Raw genomic sequence first — 21,545 nt, forward strand, 5'->3', positions numbered from 1 at the left:
CATGTGACAAGCCACATGTTGATGGAAGATGATTTTATGGTTATCTCCATGCAATACTCTCACACACAATCATTCATTTTAAATTATTACTTATTTATTTATTTTTTATAAAAAATAAATTTATTTGATTGTTTATTTGAAAATATTTTTATGTGTGGAGATACCAATATTGTTGGATTATTTTGGATTCAAATTCTAACTCTTATTGGGTCAATGGATATCCATTTGACCTAGTCTAGACTGGATGGTCATGTGAATAGATCCTTGGTCAGTATAAGACATTTGTCTCAATCTAGAGAGGCCTTGACCTGGTCTTCCCTCCAAACGTTTAAGTCGGTTACGCTCCCTCCTCAAAACAAGGAAGGGAACGTTGGGGAAAGACCTATATATATGGCTATCACAAAGGTAGCAGTGTGTGCAAAAAAATCAAAGATAACTTGGAAGGTCAAGCAACCTCCAAATTTCGGCTCCATCCAGATTTGACAGTTCTCTCTTGCATTTTGTTTGAGAGATAGGTGCCTTGGATCCTGTATTGTGCAGTTACTCTTATTCTCTCTTTGTATGCGGGTTTGATACACCAAGATCTCAGCCATTCATCTCTGCATCTACTCAGTCCATCAGTCTCAACATAGCAAATTGAATTTGCTATCAAGATGTAAGAGTTCAAGATACAACAAAACCTTTGCTTAATAATTGCAACTAGTAAAGTGGAAGTTCATAATATTATATTTATAAAATTTTACGGTGGCCACCCCTCCAACAAGATAATGTTTGGGGTTTAAAAAAAATTCAAGTTCGTCCAAAAAAAGCCTTCTATGAGCTTATAACAATTTTGATTGAAAGATAAATGCAAGGTTCAAAACATCCTAACGTATTGGTTTTTGAACCCATTAAAACTTCAGATCTCTTACCCACACATCACTATAGCCACACTGAGAACATCTGTGTATGGGGATTCTTTATGTTTACACATTTAAACCCTCTTAATATGTCTATTATGAAAATCCAAAGCTGAAAAGGGGTAAATTATAGATTAGTACCCTCTACTTTGGGGCTAATCTCACTTTAGCATTTGAACTTCAAAACATGCTACTGTAGTGCCTGAACTCCCCAAAATTGTCAATTTAGTACCTGTTGTTAGTAGTTTGTCAGTTATCTATATCATGTGATGATATCATGTGATGGCACGTGTGACTTAATTTTTTTTAACGGCAAAAATACTTTCTTTTAATATTTTTTAGACCATTTTACCCTGATTGTTTTCCTTGGCAACTGCAAGAATTACTCATATTCTCCGATAAGGATGGTGGTCTAACCCCCCTGTTATGGATTGAAAAAATCATTACAACAATGATAGTTTAAATTCCGCTTCTATGGCAACGCCATCTTCTCCAATGAAAAATGGTGCCTAATCATAGTGAAAAGGGATTTCGATATGACTATTTTGGCCATTTCAAAATTATGCTTCTCTCACCTATTCACTACTTAAAAGGGTAATTGTGTCCTTTTACATACCATCTAACATCGGTTATGATTTTAAATCAAGTAACTATTTGAGATTTCAGGTACTGTAGTGGCACATTTTGAAGTTTGGATATTAAAGTAAGATTAGCCACAAAGTGTACTAATCTTCAATTTACTTTACCCCAAAAAAATAGGGTTTTGACCTTTTGAATGGCATGATATGCAAAAAATGTGCATCAAGCGTGTTGATATTTTAAACCATGAATAAATGTGGAAATTAAATTTTGGTGTAAAAATTACCCTTATTTACACCTATTTATAGATAGTAGAGAATCACTTGAAAAGGATTCTTGTATAATTATGAATTTTAAATCAAGTGATTATTCATTGTTTGTCTAGTTATTTTAACAGTTAGTAATTGTTGGAAAATTGAATAAAGCTATTGATTACACTCGATAAAATGTGAAATGAAAAAGTTTAAAATATAATCAGATTAAAATGAGCATGTTAAAGAATGATTAAAAATTTAAAAATGTAGAAAATTGGAAAAATATAAAACCATAAGAAATGAAGTTTAAAAAGAGTTGAAGCTAAATGTAGGGTTTATGATGAATTTTGCTATAAATTAGGCACTAAAGAAAGAGAAAAAAAGATTTTATAAACTAGCAAAGTCGGGAAAAAGGAAGTACATAGATTTAAACCATATTAGGTGCATTAAAGTTGAAGACGAAAGAATTTTAGTAAAAGATGAGGAAATCAAACAAAGATGAAAAACTATTTTGAAAATTTATTAAATGAACAAGGAGAGGGTGCTAATAGAGGAAAAGTTAATAATACTAATAGTGTTAAAAATAATGAGTACCTTCGTAGTCAGGCATACTAAAGTAAAAGATGCAATAAATAAGATAAAGAAGGAAAAGGCATTAGGATTTGATGGGATTCCAATAGAAATGTGGAAAGGTATATGAGAGGTAGGTGTGATATGACTAAGATATTTAATAAGAAAGTAAAAAATAATAAAAAACCTATGCCTGATAGCTGGAGAATAGTAGTTTGATGCCTATATTTAAGAACAAAAGTGATATACAAAGTTATAATAATTACTAAGGAATTAAACTCACAAGCCACACTATGAAATTTTGAAAGAGAATAATTGAACAAAGACAATAACTTGAAACAAGTATATTGGAAGACTAATTTGACTTTATGTTAAGGAGATGAACCATATAAGTTATATTTCTTTTGAGACGATTGATAGAAAAGTTCAAAGAAAAGAAGAAAGATCTTTATATAGTGTTCATTGATCTAGAAAAGGCGTATGATGAGAGTTCTCAGAAAGATAATATGGTGGGTCTTAGAAAAGAAATGACTTCAAAGTAGGTATATAAACCTAATTAAGGATATGTATGGAGGGGCAACAATCAATGTAGAACACGGTGAGAAAGACTTTAGATTTTACAATTATGATGGACCTTTGCCAAAGTTCAACACTAAGCACTTATTTATTTGCATTGATTATAGATGAACTGACTAAACATATTCAGGAAGAAGTTTCATGGTGCATGTTATTTGCAAATGATATTGTTATAATTGATAAAACTAATGAAGGATTAAATGCAAATTAAGTTTATAGACAAATGTCCTAGAAACAAGAGGTTTCAGAATAAGTAGGACTAAATAAGAGTATATGACATGTAAATTTAGTAATAATAGGTGTTTATCCTTTACCAAAAGAAAAAGGTAATAATAGGTGTGTATTAGGATACACCTAAGATTGGAGACCAAGAGATAACCCAATGTAACCATTTCTAGTACCTTGGTTCAATAATTCATAGCAAGGTAGAGAACTAGGAGGATGCCACCTAGAGAAATAAAGCAAGTTAGGCAAAATGGAATGGTACATTTGGACTTTTGTATGATAGGAGAATACCACTTAGATTAAAAGAAAATTTCAATAAAATAGTTGCGAGGCTAGCTATGTTGTATGGAGTAGAGTGTTGGGTAGTCAATAAACAATATGTTTCGAAAATGAGTGTGGCTGAAATGTAAATGCTAAGACGAATGAGTGAAAAAACTCATGGTTTTGAAAATTGAGCCAGACCAGAAAAACCAGAAATTGGTCAGGTAACCAGTTCGTTTTACCTTAAAATTAGTTTTTGGCCAAAACCATTTATTTGGTCAACTATCCACTGACCTGAGTGGTCAAACCGTCTAATCGTTGACACGAACAATGGTTTTTTGCTGTTTTTTATTTTTTTAAGTTAGAACGGGCCACCCATTCAAATCAAACGGTTAAACAATTCGACTCGGGAATTGGTCCCTAGAATGGTTCCCTATTCGGCCTGGTATTAAAAACCTTGAAAAACTAAAAAATGATAAGATTAAGAACGAATTCATCCATAAAAACCTAAGAATAGTTCCAATAAGTGATAAAATGAGAAAGAATAAACTAAGATGGCTTGGTTATATGTATAGAAGACCACTAATAGCTCCGGTTAGAAGTGATTTGTTACAAATGAAAGGGCTACAAGAGATAGGAGTGGACCAAAAGGGACATGGGTAGAAGTAGTAAGAAATTATTTAAGTAGTAATAATTCGACAGTAGATATAATTTTAAATAGAATGGATTGGTGAAATAGGATTCATGTTGCCAACTTGATGGCCTTATATAGTTGGGACATGGATGATATGATCACACCGAATAAAATCTTAATTATTTAGATGAATATCAAGGCTCGTTTGTTTGCATCTTTGTAACTTACCCGGGTAAGTGGTAAATGTTTTCTGGGTAAGTGCACTTACACATGTTCTTTTGATTTCCAGGATTCCCAAGTAATAAAATGACATTTTTACCTATAAAAAGCTAATATAAAAATGGGCAAAGTTGTCCCATTATGCTTCATAAAATTTCCCCTCAGGTGAGAAAGTTACTTACCTACCTAGGAGATAGATAAGTTTTACTCGTAGAGGTGGAACTTATTTTACCGCAGGGCACATTGGTAAATGCAAAAAGAACATTGTGAAATTGGTCAATGGAAAAAAGATATATATTGACCAACTTCCCCAAGCTTATTTACCAGTATATGAACAGGGCCTAAGGCTTAGTTTGGAAGGAGTATAAATACAAATATGTAGTGTAAAACCTTGTAATTTGTATGTATTTATAATACTATATACATTTGTATTTGTACTCTTTCCAAGGCTCGGTTTGGAAGGGGTACAAATACAAATATGTAGAGTGCAAAACCTTGTATTTTGTATATATTTGTACTTTACATATTTGCATATGTACTCTTTCCACATTGAGCCTAACAAGCAAAAATCAATAATTGAGATTTAGCTTCCTAATTGCATTCCTACTTCCTACATGAAGTGTAAGTAAAGTGTGCATCTAAAGCGCCGAACATGTACACACGCATAAAATGGTACAAAGTCTACATTTTTCATTGTATGATACTAAAGAGTACAGGCAAATTCTTAAATATAAAATCTAAAAGAGGGCTTGTAATTTTTTCCTATGGGATTTGAAGAAAAACAGAAAAAAACAACAATTTTGCTGGGAAGATCAATCAATCAACCCATGAAACTTGATCTTTAATGAGATTAAGTCTCAACACAAATCAAGTCCTGAAGGTGGAAAAGGCAATCAAAGCTTCCTAGTCACGCAGGAGTCAGCAGCACTGTCCCTAAGGATACAACCAAGGCTGAACTCAATTTCTGGCACTAATTTGTGGTTTTGTGCAATCCAAAATCTGTGAAGTCATTAAAAGCTGTCCTGAAACATTAGGTTGAAAAGAAAATAGATTTTTATGAAAAAAAAACCAAGGCCCTTTAAAGGAAGATCAGAGTCTCCTTTCAGGTATATTGAAATTGCCTTGTTTGTAAGGCTGCTGCCCATCTCAGAGAAGAGCATTAAGAATTATTTTCTTCTACCAGAAAACTGGGAGCCAGCTTCTAGACTGCTTTTACTCTTTCTAGCTACAGTTTTAGTGATTTTTTCTGTAAAATAACTGGAACAGATCTGTATTGAATTGTTCTATGCATTTTATCCACTCAACAGTCCAGCATTCCAGTTCTGTGGTGGTCTCAAAATATAGCTTACCGCTAGAGATTTCGATAAATCATCCAGAAATCAGATGAGTAACAAGACATTCAAATATTCAGAGACCAGAAACATCACTTCTAAATCAGTACAAACTCATTAAAAATGTTGGCACTAAAAGTATACAGTTGACATGAATATTCTTCCAGTCTTGCAAATTTACAAAAAATATCTAAGATTTGGTTCTGGATCCTGGTCTTAAATTACAAATTTCTGCTACAATATTGTCTTACATTTTCCTAACTTGATGTCCACATATAAACCTGTCCTCCACTTGTTGCTCCTGCCAACGTCCCAACCTTACAAGGGTGTACAGCAAACCGACATGGGACTGCAGCCATGTACGGGCATTCCAGGGTCATTGCTGTTCTCCTTTGGATGCTGGAGATAATGTCCAATCCCCTTTTCATATTGCCAATAAAGAGATAAGAATCATCCCAACCCCATATTGCTCTGTAGCAATGAAATAAAACAAGCTGTTAAAAAAATGATGATCTCATGGAGATATGAATTGGGGTGGGTCAACCAAATAAAGGCAGTGAACACCTTATACTTTGGCTGTATAAGTATTTTAGTCCAAACTTTGTATCTAGTGCACAGAGAAAACAGGAAATAGTGCTCCCAGTCGGTCAAGCCACCATTTATAGGTAATTTCATAAATGAAAAACAAAGTTCCAATAAATTTTTACTCTCATCAAATACAATGCAATTGATGAGATGGCTACAATTACTCATCTGGTCAAAACTTTAACCCATGAGATCCATCATGAATATTAGATCATTGATGGGGCAGGTCTAGATCTTTTTCATGTGAATGTATAATGTATTGATTACTGGTCATACACATCCTTTGAGCTACATAGCAGGGACCTAAAACCATTCAATTTGAAAGCCTCTTCCATTTCACAACAAGAAAATAAAGTTCTTTTCCATGTCTATGAAAAAATAAATGCAACCATAGGGTGTCTCTCAAGGCAGATTTTATGTTGCCAAGTGAAAATTTAAACTGCTAGAAAATCACAGGAGGCAAATAACTAGTTTTTTTAGATGTGCTTAATAGACCCATACCAAGTGAAGCATCCCCAGATTTTCCACCCTTCAAAAAATTATAGGCAGCTATCCCATTACATCCACTCCTTTCCTGTTGCAATTTTCCTCCTTTACTGGAAAAGAGGGGGGGGGGTATAGGTTATAACAAGCCAAATTGCAAGTTGCTTTGGGAACCTCTGATAGGTAAATAGGTTTTTGATTAACTATCTGATATCAATACATCATCATCATCTAAGCCTTGTCCTAACCATATGGGGTCGGATACATGAATTCTGTTCTATTAGTGATATAATCCATTATTAAATTATAGACACAAATCATGTTTTATTACTTCCACCCAAGTCCTTTTCGGTCTGCTCCTAGCTCTTCTAGCCCCTCCAACTTGTAACAGAATTACCATATTAGCATATTGGAATCCATATTGGCAAGTTGTGCACCTTAAGCCACCACCATAAAACCCGCCCATCTATCATTTTATAATGGAAACCTAACAGATTAGTGTCTTCATTTTAAATATAACTTTGAAGGTATTCTTGATTCGGATAGGTTAATAATTGTTTGTAGGTACAATGAATAGAAAAGCCAGGCAAAGGCATCAGAAGTTACCAAGTTTGAGCAATTAATGTAAACCAAGAGGGGGAGGAGAGGGAATACTGAGAAGGATGACAGATAAAATATGATTCAAAATGTTCTATGATGAAACAACAAACACAAATTGGCAATGCATTAGAGTTTTGTAAGAAAAAGAAAAAATTGGCGATAAAAGGATTTTTTTATGATGACAAAGCATATTAACAAGTGGATCATGTAATAGAGGGAAACAGACAAGGTAAAGCATAGATGAGAAATTAAAAAAGCATGTACATTCGGAAGTTTCTTTGGTGGAAAGTTAGGAAAGTTTTCGAGTGTTGAACAAAGCTAATATCATATTATTTTATGAATAAACAAAGCTAATATCATTGCTCTAGTGTAATCCTTGTTCAGTAAAGGAGGGCTTTCAGAGATGCAAGTAGTTAAATCCTATAAATAACAACCTGCGTATGCTTAAACTAACAGTGGTTAGCTAAACTGACAAACAAGGAAGTGCTGACAGATTGGTCAAAGAACCACCAAGAGTCACATAAGAAGCAATACAGAGGACGCAATTTCCACAAAGCAACTAATCATATTAGCACTCATCAAACAAATTCGCACCTGAAGGAGGCCAGCCATCTACCAGTCTGGTTATTATGACGAATCATAGAAACATCCCCAAAATCAACTCCGTGAAATATACCAACTGTGTCATTGATACTATATAAAGAGATAAAAACAGAAAAGATCAGCAAGTGTGCACATTATAAGTTATGACAGATTGAAATAAATCTCAAACAGTCCTCTTTAATGCCATGAATGCCACCTGCAAGATAATTTAGAAATAATGAATGGTTATCTAGTAAACCAGAATTTCCAAAATAATTAAGCATGTACAAACTCTTCCAAATACATTGGTCAATCAGAGGATGAGATCTACCTAGGAAAATGTTTTGGAATCCAGACAGAAGCAGGGGTTTTGGTCTGTTGCACTATTACATAAGTGCTCAAATAGGATAAGGTGAATTCTTGATCAATAAAGCACTCAAAATGTTTTAGAAATAGTGATTTGTTTAACCTGATTAGTTGAACCGTTGAATTGTATGATTTGGGAAAACATAGAACCAAGCACAAAAAAAAAAAAAAAAAAAAAAAAACTGCAACTTGAATTGTAATTTTCCTGGTCATTTTTGCATGACTTTCTCATTGGAAGCACTTAACAGTTCAATTGAAAATTAAAAAACAAAGAAAAAGAAGAAACATAAGTGAATTGATTAGACTTGTTCCCTTTTCAGTGGGGAAGAATGGCAATAAGGTCCAAGAAGGAAATCTAGAAAGCAACATCAACTATGGAAAAGTGAAGCTCATGGAACTTGTCTGTGCACAATCTATGATTTGGTGACACAGCCACACATGCATTTTACATTGATATAAGGTGATGGATGATATGGAAACCTTCGATTTTTTTTAATGTTTCAAAGACATGATGAAAATCTATAGGGAGCCTTTTCTGATAAACCACAGAAAGAAAATTTGTTGTCTAACTTCTTTTAATCTTTTTTCATACTTACTATGTATCATCCATAGTTTTCTCTTCACAATTTTGAGTCATGTTTAATCATAGGGAGATATATTCTATATACCATCTGGGAAGATGGATTGCAAATAGAAAACAATCATACCTATCCAAATATAATCCAATTATATTTTATTTGATCAATCTATGACAGATCTGCAAATCTAGACTCAGATTCAAATCAGATTTCAGTGGGCTTGGATCAAATCTGGATACAACAAAATCTTAACTACAACTAAATTAAAACACTTGGACCAACAAAGCTTTTAAAATTTACTAAACATCCCTATACACCCCTTATTTTGACAAGCTGTCTGCCATTCCATTTACTGTTCTCTTTACCCATTTGAAGCTTGCTTCTAAGTCCTTCGTCATGCTCCTGATTTCTCTTATTAGATAGATGTCTGAAACTCAATCCAAACACCTGGACTGCTGTCATTCATCCAAGAGATTACCAGTTTTGATTTTCCACTTTTGATCTTATCCTAACTAACATAGATTATTATAGCACTTAAGATCTGACTCTGATTCGATGGATCACTAAACTATCATCCTATGGATGAAGGCACAGGACTAAATCCCTTGGGAATTCAGGCAATGGGTGAGGTTGGCTCGATATACGTGCTTCTTTTAACTCTTTCAACAGGGTGCCTACGAGTGCTAATATGCCAGCAAATTCTTTGGCTGGAGAAGGGGTTGGGAGACAAATGTTAGAATGGGGGTGCCCAAGGCCAGGCTGTAATTTGTAACAGTTGTATGTTATCTATTTTTCAGTTTCTTATTTCCTTTCTTCTTACTCTGTGATTGACTCTCCTTTTCTAGAGAACCAAGCAGCGTAGCCTACTGCCCTTTCTGTGAGAAGTTTGGTGGTTTATTTCAATGGAAATTTCTGTTACGTAACAAAAAAAAAAAAAGATGTAAATCCATTAGCAGTCTTATTTAGACAGGACGAACTATCATGAAGTAAACTGGACATAGTTGAGGAATGTAAGGATTGAAATTGGTCCAGAACATACATGAACTGGCATGCAGAAAAAAACAGAAGGTCCAGTATTATTATCGTCAATGAAGATTTTATGATATGATTTCGTTTCAATTTCAAATTTTGATATTGAATTACATATAAATTACCTTCAGCTCATTATCAAAAAAAAAAAACTCATTATTGAGGCCCTTCTTGCTAAGTCTTTTTTTTTGTAAGTACCTTCATGTTAAGTCTTCATATGTTCATATGTTCATTATCACATTGTTATATGCACTACTAATCATTTCATTGTTCATTGTGAAAAGAAAATCTCAAATTATAAAATAACCAGATTATTTGCTTGATTGAAAACCAAGAGGAAAGTACCAGACAGTGATTGCATACCTTGTTGTTGCAAGATGGCTTCCACTTGGAGAGAAATAAGCAGAATGAACAGTTCTTTTATGGTCAAATGTCTTGAAACTTTTTGGTCCATCAGCACTGCCAATACTTCTCAAGTCCCAGATGCAGGTTTTCCCATCAGTAGAACTCGTAGCCATCAAGTTGGTATTTTCTACATTAAAGTCAATGGAGTTGATTCTTTGTTCATGCAACATCCATGAACTTGACAGTTTCCCTGCTCTCTCATCCCAAACATGCAACTTTCCTCGACCCTCAGAAAAATATAGTGATTGTGCATCTTGTGGATGTTGAGAAAGAGAGAAAATCGCATCTTCACCGGAGTAAATGAGATTAAAGTTCTCCTTCTCAACATCCATCAAACGAATGAAACCATCATAGCAGCTGCTGAAAACCTAGATATGGTACTCAACAAGCATTATTTGCTTGCAATTAATGAATGTCTGTACTCAATAAAAAGGTTTATATTATAGACATATAACATAGTCAAGTCTTTTAATTGAAATGAAAAGGTGGATATTTTAAGCAAAGAAAATTGCATGCATACTTGCATAGCCTCCAATAAAAAACATAACCAAAGTAAGGCTCATTCATCAAACTACTTTATTGGAGAATGAATTATCCTTCCATACATACATAAACCTAGTTGACAGTATCATATCATAGCAAATAGGCCACAAAAGTAAAAATACCAGTGTAGCGAAACAGTCATATCTAAAATGAACCAATATCATACTTGGTCATTATCACAAAATTAGCAAGCATCAATTCATTGTGATATTTAAAAAAATCACATTACAAAGTAAGGAAAAACAACAATTTTGAAAATCCCAGATATGAGCTAACTGTGCATTTTCAAGTTCCAATGTAGAACACTATTAATATTGTTAAAATTTCTCACCTAGTCCCTAGATCTGTAACCTAGAAAGATCAATCAGGAAACAAAATGTACTAGGTAAGAACAATTGCACTTCTTTCAGGTGGCCAGGAAACTAAAGAAACCTAGGTAGCATCCAACAAATGTTACTTCATCCTCTAGATATTTAATAGAAAACAAAAAAGGTTCAAGACTTGCTTCTCAATTAACTTCATCATATTTTCCACAATCATCAATTTAACTCTCATTTTAATATGTCCAACATTATAATCTTAGTAATTGGGGTAATTACTTAATTAACATGTATTGCAATTTTCAATTTACTAATCATAACATGTTGATCATAATCATCACACTGAATTGAATTTTTTTTTGATCAGCAACACAGAAAAAGATTCATTAATTAGGAAAATCAAGTGCAACAAGGAAGTTGTGGGTGGACAAGCAGTCCACATTGTTCCACTAAATACATCCAGCCCCAAGCAAACCCAAAAGACAATCCCTTTAATTACAACAGAGCCCAAAGGGTAACCTAACAGAAATATCCTATAACTAGAACATAGCCCAAAACATAGATTGCCTTTACTTAGCTAGACCATCAGCCATGCTGTTAGCTGATCTTCTAATCCATTTTATTTGAATCACCATGTCTTTAGAAGCTTGTTTGAAGCGCCTGAACTCATTCCTTAACTGCCAAATAATTCCCTCCCCTTTCTTTAGCCAATTCACCACAGCCCCCTTCACACTAAATTGAATCTTCATGGATGCTACCAATATTTTAAAGGCATCCCTAGGTGCACAAACAAGTTGCATTTCTTGAACCTCATCCCAGGTGCGTTCTTTATTTAAATATGCCTTATTTTGCTTTTTTTATTGGTTCTTTGTAGATTCTTATATGTTTTATAACTTTGTCATGGTTTATCAACTTTTAAATTGCCTTTTATTGTTGTTTGTACACTAGTAATGGGCTGTTAACTTCTAAACACAAGCAAAGACCATTTAAATAGCTGAAGCCTTAGGTGGATCTCAAATAGAAAAATTCCCACCAAAAAGGTAAAAATAATACAACTAATGTTTAACTCATAATCTTAAAATATAATGAACTGCAACAAAATTCACAAGATGAACCCCTTTATGTATATGGGCCAAAGTTTTGGACAGAGGCACTGCCCCAAACCCCCACATAGACTTATTTGGGCTTTCCTAAGGGGCCTTTATGGAGGCAAATAGTCAATCTCCTAAGATTAGGAATACAAGATGTTTAATATCATATACTAGCTACTTGAAATAATGCAACTAGGAGATAAATAAACACTTTGAAGTTTCACAAGCCCAAATTGTTGAGTTCTTAAAGCACTTTGATATGATCTACATATGTTTTCTTTCACCTCCACATTTTCATTTTGAATATGTTTTATATATTATGCTTATGTATTTTAATTTGAGCTACTGAGATTTATAAAATATTTAATTTCTTTTAAAATTCAAGTTTGTATACATTACTGTTGTCTGAATTTTTTTTCCCAAAAGTTTGCACTTTGCTTCAAAAAGGTGCATGCCTCACTTTGTACCTTACACCTTGAGTGCTAGGTGACCCTTGCGATTTTCTTGCATTTTTCACTTCTAAAACACTAGATGTTACATAATAATGCCTATGTCATGTATGCCATATTCTATCCTTTTGAGTACCCAACATGGTCCATCATCATAACATCTTAAAATTTGAGAGATCTTTGAGGGGGTATTACATAATCATTAGTAGATGATGGATCCCACTTAAAAGATCTAGAATGTCAAAATCCAATTTGGGTAGGGTGGTCAATTGTGTCTTTCCAATATAGATGATGGAAATACTGATCCAAATCTTTACCCTCAAAAGAATGGTCCTCATAATGGAAAACCCATCTCAAATGAATCTATCTAAACAAGAACAACCAAATAAAATATAAGGGATTGAACAAATTGAAGACCCTAAATATTTGGAGTGCAACTTGGGCGGGATTAGGTTGATTATTTGTTAAAATTTGAACAGATTGGGCCCAATGCAATGTAAGTTCAAGTTGGGCACCTTACTTGCACCCCTACTAAATAATAATTTGAAACCAACATATAGATCTTATTTGTCCTGGTTATAAAGTCAACCTTGCCGCCCACAAATATTAGATACACACAATTCAAAGATGACTTCAATTTACTGTCGTCCCAAGCTTATTTACATTTTACACGTACTTCATGTTGAAGTTATGGATGAAGCTAAAGATTGTAAAAAAAAAAAAATACTATGGGGCAAAGCTTAGCAGTCAACATTATCATCATGTTGAGAAAGTTCAATGTAACATCTTTACTATATGTACTTTAGTAGGTATTTATTGTGGCATTCATTTTCAGAAAATACAGGGGTGATAATTTACAAGTTTAGTCCAAATAGATCTCTCCACCTGAACAATTGAAAACTTTGAAGACACAACTGGTGCATCATTATGCAACAAGCAAAGAGAAGAAATGTCTTCCCATTGAACAAGGTAATGCAATGCCTAAACAAGGTCTGATGCTATTCATGTGATTGATCATTGATATGGTGTTAATCAGAACTGCTGGGCAAGCACTCTGCTTTTTACTGAAAACTATTCCATCTGTTTGTCTTGGTGCATGACAAGGATATGCGACAAAAAGCAAAGTTACTATGAACCAAACAGTGAAATCAGTGATTTATTGTCCACTATCTCTTCTATGTTTTACATTAAGTTTACTTGTTGCCTCACTAAACGTGCACAAGTTAAAGTATACCACCATACAACTAAGATTCACTATTACTCAAACAAAACGACTATATGAACATTGGTAACATTATAAAAACAAAATAAGAATCGCATAATTCATGATAGAAAGAATACCTTCGATACTGAATATGGTCGAATCAAAATGGCGGAAATAGGACCTGAGTGAGGTTGGTACAAATAGATCCCATCTCCTTCGTCCTCCTTATTATCAACATCCCAAAATCCAACATTACCAAATTTGTTCCCAGCAACAATGAGTGTGCGGTGGGTCGACGGAAAGAACCGCACGTCCAGTATCTTTCCAGGCATGAGTTGTGCAATATTCTCCGGTCTCAATCTTAACGAACGCACATTAAAAGAACTAACGACTCTATCCCGTTCTTTCTTGATTTGGCAATTAAATGGAACACTTCCTGGCATACCACTGTTCATATAACCAGAACCTATATTCTCACCAGATTCTTTCTTGACCAAATGACTTGAAGGGGCATTTTCTGACATATTCATGATTGAATCGTGAGAAGCCCCATTCATGTCGACTTCCTTCTTAACCACACAACTCAAATGGCCATTTTTCGAGCTACCCAGAGTAGCTTCCTGAGCACTCTTATCACCAGAGGATTCCATCTTGACCAAATTACTTGATGGGGCATTTTCTGACATATTCATGATTGAATCGCGGGAACTCCCATTCATGTCGAGTTCCCTCTTAACCACACAACTCGAATGAACATTTTTCGAGCTACCCAGAGCCGCTTCCTGGGCACTCTTATCACCGGAGGATTCCATCTTACTAGGACAGGATTCATTCTTGATAGAAAAATCCAATTGGATGTTCTTCGACATGCTAATGATCGTATCTATAAGGTTCCGATCAGATGCAATACCGCTATATGCATCTTGCATGCTGATAGAACCCAAGGTTCTGCGAGAAGTTTTCGACCGTGTAGAAGACTCGGGAATCTTTTTGGGGGAGGAAACGTGGTCATCTTCGAGGTCCTTTTCGGATAAGGAGTCAGCCGGAATCCGTCGGGCACGGAGAGACCGCCGAATTACAATTGGCGTTTCTGTTTTGGGCTTCTTCTCTGGAGAAATCTTATAAGCTTTATTCTCTATTCTGCCATGAGAAAGCAATACAATCCAGAGAAAAGGAGACACATAGATGATTAGAAGCAGATATCACGGTCAAAAATGGCAAGCTAGTGTGTTGAAGAGAGGTAGAGACCTGTTGCGCTTGGTGGAAGAAGAGAGTTCTTCGGCCCTGGAACGGAGCTTCAGAGCGGCCATCATCTCGTCATTACGCTTTATATTCTCGAGCCTTCGGCGTTCATACTCGGTTAGGGCTTGAGGCGCCATGAGAACAACTGAACAAGCTCTCTAGTCGCTACCACCACGACCACGCGAGCGAGAGAAAGAGAGAGATCGCGAGCGGCGAGCTTGGTTCGTTGTAGTTTGTGGTCCGTTGGGTCTTGGGTGTGAAATAAGGATTTTTATGTCAATTAGGTGAGAGGGAAATGAAAATGGCGGGAACTGGATGATTACGTGGCACCCTTAGTAACCTTCGATTTTGGGGACTTCGCGATCAAAAAGTCCACGATTTGGAATCTTCTCCGGCAGGAGACCAGAAGTACTGGACTGTGGAGAAACCGTTCCTATCGTGTTGGAACATATTATCACTCTGTATTTTCTGATATGCCCTTGTTGTGAACCTATTATCAACCGTCCGGGTTGAACGGTTTGACCCGTGATGTCATATATAAATAAAAAAAATATTTATATATAATAAAAAATACCATCGAAATTTAAATAAAATATAAAAAATACATACAGGAAAAAGAATAACATATGAAAAAATAAAAATATCTAAATATAAAAATAATAAAATACAAAAAATATAGAAAAATTCCAAAAAGTACAGAAATTTTTCCAAAAATTATAGAAAAAACATGTAAGCAAGAACAGGTAATGAGCTTCCTTCTATAATTCTATCAGTATAGAATAAGATCAGGAGGTACCCACTTTGAATATAGTCAAACTCATTCAAACACTCTGTACCCATCTCTTGACATTCATATCTTTATGTATGGTGGCTCTGGCAGTATTTGATGAAGGCAATGTGACCTCTACACTGTTTTCTATACAATACAAACTGAATCAGCAGAGTGTGTATTCACAGTCGAGCAAGCGCAAGAGAATCTCTTCACAGCTTGGTCGTTCATTCGGTTCTACCCAACAATCTGCAGTTAGGACTCTAGAAGGTGAGCTTCCCATTCAATTGTCACCAACGATAAATCCAGCATCAAATTTGTAATATAATACATACCTGCAATCAACCTACCCAGGGGACCTTCAGGAATTTCTAGCCACGATCCCTCATTAGCAACTTCATAGACTACCCGAATCATTGCACACAAATCAATGTTGGAGGGTCCTGTGTTTCCTTTTGCAACTTGGAAAACAAACAGATTCCATGCCCTACTTATCACACTCAGACTGAAATCATCACATTTTTCTGTGAAAGGTTCATTGTGGATGAGCTCAGGAGCCATCCATTTTGGAGTTCCTACAGAAGAGGAATCTCTCATGGGACTCTCCATCATTACTCGTGATAGTCCAAAATTAGATCTTGACCGTCCAATGCTCGCCATCCGCCATTGCAAGTTGCCGCTGCAAGTGCTGGTGAGAGTGACTCTTTTCGTCGCTGCAAGCTCGCCGGTCACCATCGGATGCCAAAGGTGATGATTGCCACAGGTGGTCTGTCAGTAGGGTGTGAGAGTTGAGAGGACTGAGGAGGGAACTCGGGCTAACCCTAAAGCTAAAAGGAATAAGGGATTGGGATCAAACATGGTTGGGATATAATAGGAATTTTATTTTTTGTTTTTTATTTAAAACATTAAAAATAAAAATATTAACCCACGAACCGCTGCTCGGGTCGAATGATTTAGCAGTCCGACCTCTCAGGTCACCTGTTTTTTGACCTTTTCAACGTTTTTTAACAAATTCCGATTTTTAGTAAAACTGGACCTAGGGACTGTTAGTTACCAGTTTTTTCGGTCCGATCGTCCGGTCAGGTCCGATTTTGAAAACCATGACTTCCATTGCACTTGGGAGGAGTGCCCGCCTAACATCTCCCCAAGTGCGAGAGTGTACGTCATTATTTGTGGCAGTGGGGGAATGCGTTCGCGCGGCCCCTATCCAATACTGAATTGTTCAAATTTTCTTTCACTGTCAGATGTTGATATTTTTTATAGGCCTACGATGATTTTCTGGTCTGAATTCAATCTAATTTCATGTTTAACAGATTTGATGTGTAAGGGTTAATGTTTATTACTAAAGGAAATAAGATACCAATCCACGATTAGTTATCATGGTCAGTAGTTGGTCAAATTCGCCGTGATAAATTGGATAGCCGGAGTGTGTTAGGATGAATTGGGGATTATGCTAGCTCTGCTTACCATGTGTTCGCCGCACTTGCTGCAGATTATCATGCCAATGTTTGAGTGTGTTAGGATGAATTGGCACTAAAAGATAATGTAAGAGAAAAGATGATGGACAATTTTATAAAGTGGTTGAGTTATATATATAGGTACAAGTGATTGAGTTCTATCATAACACTTCAATGTTGAATAGATGAGGATAAGTAAAAGCTGGATGCTATCATGCATTGGATATATACGTAAGTTGGATGTTATGTTATCTAATATCCCCCCTCAAGTGATACATGGATTGACCATGTTTAATTTGGAATGTAATACTGCAAAGCGAGGATAACTCAATGCCTTAGTAAGGCCATTTGCTAGTTGATCAACTGAGGCAACAAACTGAACTCTAAGGTGCCGTTTGTTGACATAGTCCCGTATAAAGTAAATGTCAATTTCGATGTGCTTTGAGCGAGAATGAAGCATAGGATTGGCAGCAAGGAAGGTGGCACTGAGATTGTCACAGAACAAGGTAGGGGGAGAGTGCAATGGAAGGCCTAGTTCGACCATGAGAGAGCGAATCCACAAGGTTTTAGAGGCTACAACTAGAAGAGACCTGTATTCAGAGTCCGTGCTTGAACGGACAACTATTTGTTGCTTCTTTGAGCACCAAGACACCGGATTATTCCCAAGAAAAACATAGAAACCGCTTTGAGATTTTTGATCATCGGGGTTTCCTGCCCAATCAACATCAGAAAAGGTGGAGAGTGGATCAATAGAAGGAGGAATGAGACATAGGCCATAATGCATAGTACCCTTAAGATAGCGCAAGATATGCTTGACAACAACCCAATGGAGAGTGGTGGGGGCATGCATATACTGGAAAACCTTGTTGACTGCAAATGCCACATTAGGACGAGTGAAAGGCAAATACTGTAGAGCCCCAACTGTTTGTTTGTAAAGTTGAGCATCGACAAAGGGATCACTAGTAGCACAAAAGAGTAGGACCTGAAGGGAGAGGTGTCTTGGTTGGTTTGGCATCAAGCATACCCACTTTAAGCAACTAATAAACATATTTATGTTGAGACAGAAACATGCCGTTATGTAGCCGAGTGACCTCAATTCCCAAAATATAATGAAGTGGGCCAAGGTCTTTCAAAGCAAATTTGGAGCTCAGAAGAGCTATAGTGGAAGAAATAAATTGAGGGCATGATCCAGTGATGATAATGTCATCAACATATACTAAGATAAACAAAGGGCCAGTAGTGCAATGCTTATAAAAGAGCGAGTGATCAGCTTGTGAAAGTTTGAAGTCAAGACCAATTAAGAAATTAGCAAACTTATTGTAGCATGCATGAGGTGCTTGGCATAGGCCGTATAAGGAGCGTTTCAAGGAGCATACATGATTTGGAAGTTGAGGATCCTTGAAGCCCGGTGGTTGATATATATATATATATGTGAGATTCCTATATTGAAATGCATTTTGCACATCAACTTGATGAACATGCCAACCCTTAGAAACAGCAAGAGAGAATAGAAGTCGAACAGTTGTTGGCTTAATCATTAGACTGAATGTATCGTGAAAGTCCACCCATGGCTGTTGAGAGAAACCACGTGCAACAAGACGAGCCTTGTAACGAGACACACGCCCATCAGGACCCCGTTTAATATGAAACACCCATTTGTAGGCGATAATGTTATGGCCCTTGGGTTTAGGTACAAGCTCCTAGGTTCGATTGCATTGGAGGGCATCGAATTCATGTTGCATGGCGGAGTGCCAATGAGGAATAGAGAGTGCCTGGGTTATAGAGGAAGGTTCAAATTCAGGTGAGAGAGGAGGGTACTTAGTTGCAATGAAGGTTTTGGGTTTGAAAACACCACTCTTAGCTCGAGTGGTCATGGGGTGTGTGTTGGAGGGTGGTGGAGGTTGATGAATGATAGAGGTGTTAGGTGGTGCTGATATAGGTAATGAAGGTAAGTGAGGTGGAGAAGATGATGGAGCATGGTCAACGGTAGGAGATGAAGAAAGGAAAGGGGGAGGAGAGGTTTCATTATTGGTCAAAGTGGGAGAGCTATCGGAGATAGCTGATGGTGTATTAATGGTGAAACTGGGTTTGGGTAAAATAATTGAGGTGATGGGTAGCGGGGCCGGTTGAGATGATTGCTGTACTAGTGTGATGGAAGAGGGCAGGTCCTTGAAAGGAAAGTGTGTTTCATTAAATAATACACGGCGAGATATGTACCATCGTCTAGTTGCAAGATGAAGACATCTATAGCCATAATGTTCTGGATTGTAGCCCATGAAAATGCAGGGGGTGGATCTGAAATTCATCTTATGCTGATTGTAAGGTCTCAAGTAAGGAAAACATTCACAGCCAAAAACCTTAAAAAATGAATAATTTGGTTTGGTGTGAAAAAGTTTCTTCCATGGTGAGACATATCCAATGACTTTACTGGGCATTCTATTGCATAAATAAGCAGCAACATAGAAAGATTCCCACCAGAAACGCATAGGTACGGATGCTTGTGCTAGCAAAGTTAAACCAATCTCAATTATATGCCTATGTCTTTTTTCAACACAACCATTATGTTCAGAGGTGTGAGGGCAACTTAGCCTATGTGATATACCACATTGCTCAAGAATGGGGCGAAAAGAAGAGAACTTCCCGCCATCAGTTTGTAGGGCCCTAATAGAACATCCAAGTATATTTTCAATATTGGTCTTGAACTTGATAAAAACATTTAGGGCTTTAGACTTTAATTTGAGAGGAAAAATCCACAAGTACTTACTAAAAACATCAACAAAACTTATATAATATTTAAAACCACCATGAGAAGCAATGGGAGCAGGTCCCCAAATGTCTGCAAATATCAATTGTAATAGTGTAGTAACAATAGGTGAACTAGCTGAAAAGGGTAACTTGTGACTCTTACCCATGGGACAGAAAGAACAAAAGCTTAATGATTTAACGGAGCTAACTGGCAATTTATTCTTGAATACTACTTGTTTAACAATGTTGGGTGCTGGATGTCCAAAATGCCGATGCCAAAGATCCATTGAAGTTCTTTCTCCTACAAGAGCAAGATTTTTTGTACTTTGGGATTTTTGCTCATTCGGCAGTTTATAGAGACCATTACTAATCGGCCCTTCCAGTAGGATCTTCTTCGTTTGTCGATCCTTCACAACAAAGAAACGATGATGAAACTCAAAAAACACATCATTGTCTATAGAAAACTGAGCAGCTAATAACAAATGTTTGGTAATTTCTGGAACATGCAACACATTTTTAAGAATGAGAGGTTGTGAAGAAGACTATATGCAAGAAGAACCAACATTCTTAATTTTCAAGCCTGCTCCATTTATAGTTCGAATCTAATCTGTCCCACTGTAAGAGGAGTGAAGTTTCAAGTTACTGAGCTCTGAATTTAGATGATTTGTAACTTTGGAATCTGGATACCAACTCCCATCATTATCTATGGAAGCAAAATTGATTGAGTTTGCTGCCCGGTCTAAATCACCATCTCTGTGATACCTGAAATAACAGTTCTCTGCAGTATGGTTTTTCTTTTTACAAATCTAACAAGGTCCAAGATTAGTACTCATCTTTTTATTTTCACCAGTGGTTTACTGGTTTTGTCTGGGTCGATTATCTTGATCTTTGTTCTTGTTATGATTGAATCTAGACCCTCCTTGCTGATGTCCACGTTGGGCAACATGGACACTTGGTATAGTAGAATCTGTGCTTACCCTCAGGGCTTCCAATCTGAGTTCATGATTGTAAAGCATTCTTTGAATATCATCAAAAGTAAGTGAATCAGTTAGAGTTCTCACAAATGTCACGAAGGCTTCATAATCTGATCCGAGACCAGTTAAGGTTTTACACCAAGTCTTGATCAATAATGGGTTGTCCAGCCATGGAAAGGCTATTTGAAATATTCTTGGCCTTTTGTAGATATTTAGTCATTGGCATGGTGCCTTTTCTCAAGTGCATAAGTTCTACATGAAGTTGCATGACTCTAACCTTGGACTAGGAGGCAAATAATCTTTCTAGAGTGCTCTAAACAGCTCTAATTGTGGTGCAGCTGATGACTTGGCCGAGGACACTCTGTGTGGATAGCATCCAACTGAGTAGTAGTTGGTCTTGTTTCTGCCACTGGGTTGGAGATCCTTTGCCCATCTTCTTCAATGATTTGAGGTGGACATGGTAAGGACCCATTAGCAAATCCGATTAGATCCGAACCATCTAACGCCAGAAGAACTTGTGATCTCTAAAGCATGTAGTTATGTCGATCTAGCTTCATAGTGACGAGCTGACCAAG

General features: G+C 36.3%; 1 protein-coding gene across 3 annotated transcripts; it reads right to left on the reverse strand.

Annotated features, from left to right (window-relative positions):
* Nucleotides 1–5,640: 5,640 nt before the first annotated feature.
* LOC104589056 (uncharacterized) lies at nt 5,641–15,279 on the reverse strand. Of its 3 annotated transcripts, none has more exons than XM_010247240.3 (5): nt 15,032–15,277; nt 13,921–14,923; nt 10,135–10,544; nt 7,811–7,909; nt 5,641–6,019 (listed from the first exon to the last, which is right to left on the reverse strand). In XM_010247240.3, the coding sequence occupies exons 1-5, from the start codon at nt 15,160–15,162 to the stop codon at nt 5,806–5,808; spliced, it is 1,857 nt and encodes a 618-aa protein (XP_010245542.1). In that variant the 5' UTR covers nt 15,163–15,277; the 3' UTR covers nt 5,641–5,805. The 3 variants fall into 3 exon arrangements, with proteins under 3 accessions (XP_010245542.1, XP_088748691.1, XP_010245543.1); XM_088892565.1 differs by having other exon boundaries at nt 13,921–14,918; nt 15,032–15,171; XM_010247241.3 differs by lacking the exon at nt 5,641–6,019 and having other exon boundaries at nt 7,878–8,015; nt 15,032–15,279.
* Nucleotides 15,280–21,545: the final 6,266 nt, after the last annotated feature.

The sequence above is a fragment of the Nelumbo nucifera genome, chromosome 8, assembly GCF_055504915.1.
Source record: "Nelumbo nucifera cultivar China Antique chromosome 8, China Antique-T2T, whole genome shotgun sequence".
In the NCBI taxonomy this organism is placed as follows: Eukaryota; Viridiplantae; Streptophyta; class Magnoliopsida; order Proteales; family Nelumbonaceae; genus Nelumbo; species Nelumbo nucifera.

Excerpts from the sequence above, each read along its gene's own strand:
- LOC104589056 (XM_010247240.3), bottom strand. The coding sequence starts at position 15,162 with ATGGCGCCTCAAGCCCTAACCGAGTATGAACGCCGAAGGCTCGAGAAT. Across the intron at positions 14,924-15,031 it reads TCTTCCACCAAGCGCAACAG|AATAGAGAATAAAGCTTATA; the intron begins GTCTCTACCTCT and ends TTCTCATGGCAG. Across the intron at positions 6,020-7,810 it reads AGATGGCTGGCCTCCTTCAG|AGCAATATGGGGTTGGGATG; the intron begins GTGCGAATTTGT and ends TCATTGCTACAG.